General features: G+C 23.9%; 1 protein-coding gene across 1 annotated transcript; it reads left to right on the top strand.

The window, feature by feature from the left end:
* Window positions 1-2,808: 2,808 nt before the first annotated feature.
* LOC145834391 (uncharacterized) lies at window positions 2,809-10,587 on the top strand. The gene is made up of 8 exons (XM_082941808.1): window positions 2,809-2,887; window positions 4,040-4,163; window positions 4,841-4,991; window positions 5,126-5,225; window positions 7,597-7,748; window positions 8,048-8,265; window positions 8,816-9,105; window positions 9,180-10,587. The coding sequence occupies exons 1-7, from the start codon at window positions 2,845-2,847 to the stop codon at window positions 9,099-9,101; spliced, it is 1,074 nt and encodes a 357-aa protein (XP_082797934.1). The 5' UTR covers window positions 2,809-2,844; the 3' UTR covers window positions 9,102-9,105; window positions 9,180-10,587.
* The last annotated feature ends 1,156 nt before the right edge of the window (window positions 10,588-11,743 follow it).

The following is an 11,743-nucleotide window of genomic DNA, read 5'->3' as shown; positions in this document are numbered from 1 at the left end:
CTTTTGTAATATTAAATACGTTATAAACACTTTTCTTAAAAATTTAACACCAGAATATTTAAAATAAGAATTAATAAAAGAGTTTAATTTTTATATTTTAATATTTTATTAATAAACTTTGAATTCTTGATTTATGAGATAAAAATAAAAAATTGACATGGTATACTTTTAGAAATAGGCCAAATAAGTCTAAGACATATATACTTTACAGTTTAATTGAAAGGAATTTAGGATATAATGCCAGTTTTTTTTTCACAAAAATATTTTTTTTAAGAATGATAAAAACAGCTACCTTAAGTATTTTTATTTTTAAGAATAGCTACACAAACTTAGCTTTCGTTCGCTTATTTACTCTAAGGCTAATTATACTAAAGATTTTTTAAACATTTTTACTTGTTTTTATTAATAATGAAATTTACAAGTTTAAAAAGTACGTGGGTGCTTAAATTTAAATTATATCAATTAACATTGTCGATTAATAAAACAGCTAACCACACCAAAATTAATTTTAATAGTTTGCTGTACAATTTCATCAGCATATTTTTATATAACAAAAAAAAATATTTTTTATAGGTAAATAGCTTAACTTTTTAATAAACAGTAATCTGCCTTTTGAAGGGAACGGGTCAAATATATACGAAGAAACTTTTGCTTGAAGACAATTTTGTACGAAGGGTCACTTTTGCACGGAGGGTCACTTTTACACTAATGGTAATTTTTGCACGAGAGTATAAAAAATAATAATACAATTTAAAATCTTAAAACAGCAAAGAAATAAATTATTAGAAAAATAAAGAAAGAAGCAAAAACAAGTTATTGACCGAGAGTAATGGTTAGGAGTAACAGTGACAATAAAAGTAAAATACAAAATATGACTGATAAAATATTTTACTAAAAAAAGAAAATAAAATAGAAATGGTTTTAAAAATAAAGATACTAATCGAGGGATAAAAGTAACAGCAATAGTAAAAAAAGGAAAAAACATAAACTAACTAATAGAGATTATAATAAAATACAAAAAATAAAACTAAAAAAAAAAGGAAGAAAAAAAGTTACCGACCGAGAGTAAGGATTAGGGGTAAGAGTGGTAGTAAAAATAAAATTAATAAAATATTAGTATTAATAAAAATATAAAGTAAATTAAAAAAGTTTTTAACCCGTGCAAAAGTGACTCTTCGTGCTAAAGTGTCTTTGTGCAAAAATGTTTCTTCGAACAAAAAAAATCTTCGTGTAAAAGCGTTCCTTCGTGCATAGTTGACACCTACCCCTTTTTGAATACGCGCGCTGTGGAATAAGTACGCACTTTTTTAGCCAAAAACGCTGTGTTCAAAATGCACTTTTTTACTTTAAAATTTATGAAATAATTAATTATTATGTTTTTATAGGTTTAAAGCCAAATTGTTTGATTCTACTTAATTTAAATAAAAACTTCAATTTTAGATATAAGTTAAAAATGTCTTTAGTTCAACAAGTAGAATGATTTTTAAACTGAAAATAAAATTTTGAATTTTAAAAATACTACAACAAGAGCAAATCAAAATCATTAAAAAACGACTAGTTTTTAATAATACTTTTTGTTTGTGGTTTTTACTCAAAATTTTATTTTACAACTAAAGTTTTAGCTATTCGTGCATACGAAATGATATAATCTTAATCTAAATAAAATTAGCTACTTGGATGTTTTAAAACAATATAACAAGTAAACATTAAATAAACAATGTATGTACTAACTAAACACAACACTTTCTACAGCAATATCTAAGAAAAATATTTATTTAGTGCTTGGGACTTGAATTTTTTACTAATGATAACCACAAATATTTAATCTTTTCAAAAGCTAACTTTGAAAAAATGCTACCGCTCTTTGGCAGTATAACGTAAATAAAGATTGAATTTTTAAACTTTTTCAATTATATTTTCTTACGCTTCATTTAATTTAAATTTTCTTTCTAAAACTGAGCTTATTCAATGACACTGAGTTTACAGCTTGCTATTCTGACTAAATCATTTAAAAAAAACTAGATTTTTGTTAAATTATGAAGTGAAAAAGTACTAAAAAATTTAAAAATACTTTTCATTTATTGTTAGTTAAAAACTGTGCTTAACGTGTAAAAACAATGGAATTTGTAATTATAAAATAAGTTATTAGAACATTTTTTTGTGAATACAGCAGTTTTATATACAAAAAACGTTCAAGATCTTTATCAAAAAAAATCAAATGCTACTTAAAATTTCAAAACAGTTTTTCCTTTAGAATGCTTTCTAATAAACGCAGAAAACTATTTAAAAAAATTTTATTATAAAAAGTTCGTTATACTATTTAACAACATTTTTTAACAAAAACAATTAATTTTAAATCTGCTTTTAGGATTTAAACCAGCTTGTCTAGTTAGAATAGTTTAATCTTGTAGAAAAATATTTAAATAAGTATCAGTTTATTTCATACTTATACTTTATTAACAAAGAATTATTTCAATTTTACTATTATTTTCAATGTAGACAAAAACTAAACTGTAGATTATAAAATTTAACTGTAATGTTACTAGAATTGCTAACTATTTAATCTTTAAATATGTCATGTACTAAAAGCTTAATTTTACTATCAAATGTTCTAATAACTGCTAGTTATTACAAACTCAAAATAAAACACAAAAAAAATAGCATTTTAAATAATTTTTAATTATAATTTGAAATAAAAAATGGCTTTCAAAAATTAATCAAAATTTTTTTTAATGTCAACTTTAAAGTTCAGAAAGTTATTAGTAAAAACTAAATTTAAACAATTTATTTTATATAAACTGTTTCTAAAAGATGTTTTTTTAATAATTTTTTTTTATATCCAAAATGTTGACAGAAAAACTACAAGAAAAATATGATCAGTGCAACTGTAAGTCATAATTTCTATTTTTGAATACGGTAAAGCAATAAATCACAGCTAATAAAAACAAGTACTTGTATAACTTGAAAAAAATATACTTGTAGACTTCACGTTTTTCAAAAATACTTAATCTTCCGCTATACATTATATTTTACAGTATAGCAAATATAAATTTTTAAGTATATCGTCTAATCTCATATAATAACCCACCTTTTTTAACTTGAAACTTAAGAGCATTAAGCACTTTAGGTATACCAGTCTTATTAGAATATTTTAATGATAGTTTTTTTTCATTAAAAACGCTTACTAGTTTAAACATCATTAAGTATAAAATAATAAGCTTAACTAAGCCTTTAACTATAGTATTTTTTAATCTACCTGAAAAAATTATTTTAAAAGTCTTAAACTTTAACTTAACCTTGTTTTTAGCGATTCTGATATAAACTTATTATTATAACACAAAAATAATTAACGTAAACAGCAACTACAATGAAAATAAACTTTATCAGTCTTTCATCATTGTAATATGAAAGTGATAAAAATATAAGATCGTTTTTTTTTTTTTGTTACTTGTTTCAAACTAATCATTTAAGTTCTTCCAAGCATTACATCAATTTGTTTTTTTTTGTTATTTACGTGAGAAACATTTTTTTAATGCTTATGTATTATCATCTTGAGACAGTATACCATTGTAAAGCCACTTTGAGAAATAACTTCACAGTTTGAAAAACATTGCAAATGTTTGCATATTGAAACATGGGCGTTGTCTAGGTTTTATAAAACATTTTGGTATAATAATTTTTTAGAATAATTATGTCTAAAAGTTTTTTTAACTTATTTAATGTTTAACCTTGCTGTAAATTGTTATTCAAGCTTCAACAGTACAGTTCAAGTTATATTATAAGTCAACTTCTAAATTAAAAACATAACTTGTTAAATCATTAGTAAAGTATTAAGTACGCATATTAGAACATATATTTTTATAAACAAACTCAAAGGAATAGTAAAACATAAAAAAGCAACAGCAACAATCACTATCGTAATTACTTTTAGTTTCTGAAGAAGAAAAGCCATAACACTTTTGTGTATAAGCTTAGCATTTTAATTTAATGGTACTCGTGCATTCTATGTTACAACTTAATTTTACCTAAATTTTACCAGGTACATGGACGTCTTGGATGAACAATGACCTCACTAAAAAGTTTGGTAACGACAATAATTCGTACGAAGTTTTGAGAAAAGAGGGTCATGTATTTTGTGCAAAACCAATAAACATCGAATGCAGGTTAAAAAGCATTTCGTTGTTAAATAGATTAATTTTTAAAAGTAAATCTTAAGTATAATAACGTCTACTTTACAAATTAAATGATTTTTAAAGTTTTTTAAGTATTTGAAGAGCTTTTGTTTCGGAGTTTAGTCCTTACCTTTTAGTTTCTTTAGTTATAACTTTTTTAGACGTTCCTGTAAAACCAACTTATCATAAGCACATGCTAAAATTAGCAACTTATTTTCTCCAAACAAGACTAAGATTAGTCGTAACTCATATTTTTTTCAATTTTCTCACTTTTTTATGTACATAATTAACTAGATTAAAGTTTTATTGGTTAACCGATAGTTTGTAAGAAAACTATATAAGGTTTTTAAATAAAATTGTTATATATAACTTTGAAACATATAATTTTTAATAAACATTATTAAGACTGAAAAAAGACTAAAAGAGTCGTAATTACCGAACATACATGCTTAATAAATTAAGTTTTAATTTTAAGAGTTGTATAGAGGTTTTTTTATTCGATAAAATTTTATTATAAATACATAATTTGTATCAAAAAAGTTTCAGTATTTTTGTTTTGTTTAAACAATATCTTATATAACTGGATAACTTTTTTTTAAATATTTGACTTTATTTTACAATACTTTATTTCTCAAGGTAAAAGTTAATAAAAAAGTATCATTAAACAGAGATCGTTTAAACCCAGAAAGCGACTTTAATTTTGCGCGTCAACCAAACGTAGATTGTGACGTAACAAACGGCCTCGTTTGCGACTACAAATTGGGCAGATACTGCAAAGACTACGAGTTGAGAGTTCATTGTTGTCAACCATGCGAAACCGTAAGCTTTGTTTACAAAAATACCTATTTAGCTCTTTTCAAATATTTTAGGTTTAACTTCAAAAAATATGTTTAAACATTTTTCAACTGTCCATGAACATATAAATTAAAAATAGTAGTTAACTATGCTTACAGAAACAAATAGAAAAAACCACTGAATCATACTTTGAAACTACAAACAACAATTTGGCAGATATGAAAGACGGTTATGGTAACAGCCACTACATTGAAATAAGTCAGTCAAACTAAATTTAATTAATTAAAATTCTTGTTAAATAATATTTTTCAAGTTAAATTATTGTTAAACAATATTTAAATTTTTAATTGTAAATTTTGTTACGAAGTTAAGTATTAAAAGTCTAAGGAAATATTATCATTAAACAGCAATTAAGTTTAGTGGTAACTCAGCTTAAAAGATTGTATTAAACTTCACTTATTTTCTAAGGAAGTAACACACTTTTAAAACTATATAAAATATTAATTTTTAAAATCTCACTTCTGAAAGTTTGTTCACATTTCATGAGTATCAAAAAATTATAAATAAAATACTTAAACTTTTTATATAAAATAAAACTTTCCTCGATAAAACTAAGAGCTTTTTTACAGGTAATATATTAAGCAAACAAAATAAGGGTCAAAATTTATCAAGCAGAAAATAACACAAAACTTAAGTTTTAAATTTTTACTAATTGCAAAATACAACTCTCGTAGTTTCATTTTTATTAGACTTTACTTTTTCTAATATATTTAAAATGTTTTGTATATACAAATATACTTTTGTAACTATTTTTTTTATTCAGCATTATCTGTTTCATGAGATTAAATAAAAATTTGACTTTTTTTTAAACCAAGTTATACATGGACAATGTACATATAGAGATTTACTAATAAACTTGACTATACCATTCAAATGTACTAATTAAATATTCTGTTTAAGCATTTCTGCTTAAAGCTTTTTCACAAACAACTATGGTAGTTATTCTTATATATTATTACTAATATTGAAAAAGTATAACGTTTTTTTTTAAGTATAGAAAGATTAAAAAATTTAGCTTATATCACTTTGATGAGATTTTACTAAAACAACTTTAGTTACCTATCACTATTAAAAATATCGCATCCTTCAAGAATAAATGATAAAAAATTAAAATAAGTTATTTCTGTAGTTTTATAACTTTAAATAGAGCCATTATATTTTATTTTTATTTAATGATCAATGTATAAAATTTTAGTTTATTCGATCCGGTAAAAAACATAACTTTTATTGCTATTTATAATGGACCAAATCAAATGTGTCTTAATATTAATAGAATGTATTTTCAATAGTTTATATTACAGTGACAATTAACTTTAGTCTTACAATTATATTTATCACATCAGGCGAACAAAGTTTGTTTATGCACACGACATAATAAATTGGTGCTTTATGTAACTGAAAACCGCAAACGACTTTCTTATTTTCTAATGCACGTTTTTTTGGTGTTCATCTTCTTTTATAGATACATGTTTCTAAAAACAAATCTATACGTCGTCGTCTAGTTTTGAAATTTTACATTTTAAAACTGCTCAGTTGGTTAAGTTTGCTAGAATACAAAGTACATTTAAAAATTTAACTGTTATAAAAGCTCTTAAAGCTTTATTTATTAAATAAATATTACTACACAAACCATTATACTTTCTATAAACTTTTAAGTCTAAAAGCTAAAATTTAGTAAGATTATATAAAACTTGTTTCTTGAACTAAATGATTTGTTTTTAGTATTAGTTAAAATATTTTAATTAAACTTGAAATTTAGAAATAAGTTTTTATTATACTTTTGCATGTTGAAAAATTCTCAGAAAAGTTCGTAATAATTGTAGCCATGTTTATCATTTCGGCCATTCACAAATTTTTAACCATTATGACGCATGACTATTTAGTCTCCCTGAAGCTAAAGTCACTGAAGCAGTACGAACACTTACCAATGCATGAAATTATGTCCTTTTAAAGTGGTCGTTTGTTTTCTTTTTAACACACAAGAAGACCTTTTTTAAGGCACTTTAAGTACTAAACTAATATTTAAACATTTAGGTTTATGTATAGAATTAATTTACACAAGTTTTTTTTTTATTGTAAGACGAAATTTTGAACTATATATATATATATATATATATATAACTAAAACACTAAAATAATATATATATATGGAGTTTATAACTTCTATGCTTTAAAACAACACTTTGTTACTAAACTTACAAAAATTTCTCAGCCATGAGTATGAAAACTTTTTCGCCTGTACATGTGTAATGTAAATAGCCTAGTAGTTAATTGTTTTAATGTACACAAATACTATTAGAAATATCAGTACAGTCTTTGTAGTATTTTTCAGCTAAACTATATTACTTTTATATAACAAAAGTTTCAAATGAGAAAAAAGGTAAAAATTTTTAGTACATTTTAAACTTAATAACCACATTTTTTCAACAACCTGAGCTGTCTTTTTTGTGGTTTACATTGAAAAAAACAGTTTAAAGACTTATGAACAAAAAACAAAATACTTAAATCTATAGGACACTTTAACCATGAAATTAACACTCATTTTAAAAGTTTAAAAAACTGTACACAGATGAAAATTGGATTCCCGCACTAATAGTATTTTTTCTTATGTTTATGATGACCTCAACAATAATTTTGTATTTGTTCAAACGTAGAGGCAAACGGAGAAGCAAAAAAATAAAAACCGTCACCACAACAAAAAGCAGTTACCAACAAAACAAAGTAATTTTTAAAATACTTGATACTTTTTGTTCACATTTTTATGCCCACTTTGTTTTTTTTTTTATTCTGTTATTTACGCTGGTAATTTAAAAACAAAAAAAAATTGTTACTTTTAAGTCTATTCTTCTAAACTTTAATTTAAACTTAAGGTTATATAAATATTTCAAATTTCTATTAAGTTATAAGTAATTTAATTTTAGTAAAATAAACCCTTGTTAATTATAAAATACGTACTGAAGTTTCAAGAAGAGAAAACAAAGCTTTTATCAACTATAATAAATGTTGAAACAATTTCACAGTTTTTCGACTTCGCCAACTTTTCACACAACTTTGAAGCGAAGTTTGAATCGAACCGCTCCGACTTGCTGCTCATGACGCCGTCAAGTGGTGGAGATTACGACGCCAGCGCTGTGTTCTCCGTAAATCACGATGACGTCATCACTTACACAACTTCCGTCGCTTGTTCTGAGACGCAAGCCTCCTCGTCTGTCATAGACCCTCTTGAAAGGGTGAGAAGGTGAATTTAGTTTTTTTGTCAAAGTTTAATACAAATATTGAAAGTATGAGCACTGTAAATATATAATAAGAAAAATTTTATTATTGCTTTTTTGTATAAAACAAACTTTTAGAAAGTGATCAAAGTTTTTCTTTTCCACGACAGAAATATTAATATCTAAAAATGTGGTTGTCACTAATAATTTAGAGCAGTTTTGTCAAAACCATTTTAAACAGCTTTAAGTTATACTGTAAAATATTTAAAATAAAAACATATTATAGCTATCAAAGTTTTTTTTGTTCTAAAAGACTGTAAAAAACTAAAGTTTACTTTTATGCAGACTTACTATTGACTAATAAAATGATCTTGAAATACTTTCCTAAACTAATAAAGAATAACTTTTTTTAGGTTACTGCTTTAAACTTTAAACTTATTACTACATTAATTATTTAAATTAAAATAAATCACAGTACTCGTTTAGTATTTAAAAAAGCTATATATTATTTTTTTGTCATTATTTCGACCAGTTACACAAAACTATAAACTTATTGAATTATAAATTTATCTTTAGGTCGCTTAAAAAATCAGAACCTCCAAGAGTTCCTGATAAAATAGATGTTAAATTTGATGAATCCGTGATTAAAAACGATGATTCAGGGATAGCTGATGTAGACGTGAGTGATCTAAACATTGAAGATTGTGTTAAAAATATCCAATCTTTATTGGATCATGATGACAAGTCGCAAGGTGAAAATGAAACTTTTCCAAGCAATGTAAACGCAAAAAAAGACTTAAATGAATCGTTTGTCAGCGACGGAAGTTTTTCGTCTCTTGTATCTCAACAATACGAACATTAAGAATGTAAATTCTGTATTATCTTTTGTTCTCTTTATTTTTATAAGGTAGTGTATTTTTAATAAACTTATGTTTTTCAGAATTTTATTCCTTAGAAAAAAGTTAGTGCTCAATGAGTTTATTTAAAAGAAAAAGAGACATTCCAATATGAAGTTATCTCAAGTATGCTGTTTGTTTAGGCATATTCGGTGCAAAATATGGCTTTAAAACAATTTTCTGAACCAAAGCCTTATTTTAAAGTCTCTTTGTGCACACATAAAGTTCAAATATAAGTTCATAAGGACAGTTGTTTATTTTGTTTTAAAAAGTGTTTCTTGTTTCGTTATTAAGATCGGGTTTTTCTTTAAAAATTTAAAAGAAGTTTTATTAAGAACAGGTTTTGCGTAATACTAAAATTGTTTACTATCAAACAATGAAATATAGTTTAAAGCAAGCTTAAAAAACTAGAATCACTTAAATGAGCAATAAAACGTGTTAAGTTGTATTTTTTAAATGTCATAACGTTAATAATTTACATGGGAAAACCTGAAACTCGTTATGACGTAATTAAAGATGACTAATAATAAAAACAAATTTTTCAGATGAGTAATTTTAAGCAAGTCGTCCTGAAAATTTCAAGTCTTTAAGTTAACTGTTTACTATTTTAGATTTGTTTAATATTCTTTTCATTTTCTTTTTTCTTTTCTTACTTACATAAATATGCTTTATAATCAAAAAATAAGTTTAAAAAGTTACGCTCCATAAGCTTGTTATCTATACATAATAACATTTATTACTTATAAAATGATGAATATTTTTTAACAAATGAATCTAAGTACAATCTATATATTTTTTATTTATTTAGCATTTTAGTTTAACGCTAAAAGTAGCTATAGCATAGCCATATGAATGCTATAGCCAATTTTAATTGATATACAAAGAAATCGACTATACTTATTTAACCTACACCATATTGTTTTCGGATTGCTGTTTTGAGCCTTTCTAAAGCCAATTATTCTTTTATGCCCTAGCTTGACTTTCTCAGAAGCATTTTCTTGTCAGGTTTTTTTTATGCTTTGTTAGTTGTATAATCCATATAAGGATATTATGGAATTAGAAGGAAAGTTATAAAGAAATTTTATGTAGTTATTTTTTTCAAAACGTTTTTGTTTATTTTAAACTTGTTCATTTAGTAAAAAGGCTGTATTTTCATAACGTTACCATCTGATTTTAAGAGATAAAAATTGCTCTAGGCTGTAATAACGAATACATATAAGATTTATTGGCTGGAATTTTGACTTTATATTTCATTACTTAAAACATAGCAAACTAATTTGTTACTTTTATATCAGAAAGATTATTGCCAAAACACTTTTTTAATTTTCTGTAATACATTTTTTTAAACAACAATTATTTTTCACTGTTTTTTACATCTTCTGTTTTTAAATGATTTAATACATTTCAAATTTACATTTATTTGACATAACTATCTTCTACTTAAAATTTTAACATCTTCATTATAAATTTACAATATAATTTCAGAGCTGCTAATTTATACTAAAAGCTATTAATTTTGTGCTTATAAAATAAATTGAAATGTAAAAAAAAATGTCTTTTATCTTATTAAAAGCCAAGTGTTAGCATATTATTTTATTAAACTAAAATTTATAACAAAAAGAAAAACTCTAGTAAGTGTTTCTTTAGAAATTTGTTTGTCAAAATTCAATTCTCTTAAATATTAGTACTTTTCAACTAGTAAGTATTTTTTTTATGTTTAATTATCACAATAATGTTTAAGTTTCAATCTATTACAAAGAAATTTTATCAACTTATTTACACCTTTAAAAGTAAATTAAAAAAGAGAAAGTAGCACAACTAAATAACATAACATTGTTTTTTACTAAATATATAACATCTTTATAATTTAAATTATAATACATATTTTTGTTTTAAAATTAAAAACTATTGAATAATATTGAAACAGTTGCGTTGTATTTTAAATTCTACGGGCTTACAAAGTACAATGGTTTTAGGTATACTTTTCGAATAATTAATAATAACCCAAAATAAAATATACAAGAGTTATTTTTTAATTTTATCATACTAAAAGAAAAAAACTTAGTTTATGAAACAATAAGAAACTGAGTAACATGTGAGTATAATACTTGTCTCATAGAATATAACTAAACTAACTTGATTAAAAAATTTAAACGTCTTAAAACCCGGTTAAGAAGAATATCTCACCACTGTGAACATTCCGCCGGGCTTTTTTAAGGTTTAGAATTTTCTCACATTGTGCATTTTTTGGGTTCCGGTGCTGGTATTATGAAGTCTTGAAAGTTGTAAAGCTAAGTAAGTGAAAACAAATTTGATGTTAAATTTGTTTTATTTTAAGTTTCGTATGTGATATTCTATCCTAAAGACATAGTTATTTAAAAAAGTAGTATTTTCTTTAATTATAAATGTTTAGTTTTCATTTAAAAAAAAACTTGGTTACAAAGTAACTTAACTCATTAATAAAGTTACATTATGCTTTTAAGAGATTTTTATATGTTCAAAACAATATTTCTATAAATATTTTGTATGGTAACATACATTATCCTATATATAGTTTCTTCTTTTTGAAACTATTTTTTAACTTAACATTAATTTTTTAATAAAATAA

The sequence above is a fragment of the Thalia democratica genome, chromosome 4 (assembly GCF_965202585.1).
Source record: "Thalia democratica chromosome 4, ktThaDemo2.hap1.1, whole genome shotgun sequence".
In the NCBI taxonomy this organism is placed as follows: domain Eukaryota; kingdom Metazoa; phylum Chordata; class Thaliacea; order Salpida; family Salpidae; genus Thalia; species Thalia democratica.
The sequence above is the reverse complement of the archived record's forward strand: the minus strand, read 5'-3'. Positions and strand labels throughout refer to the sequence as shown.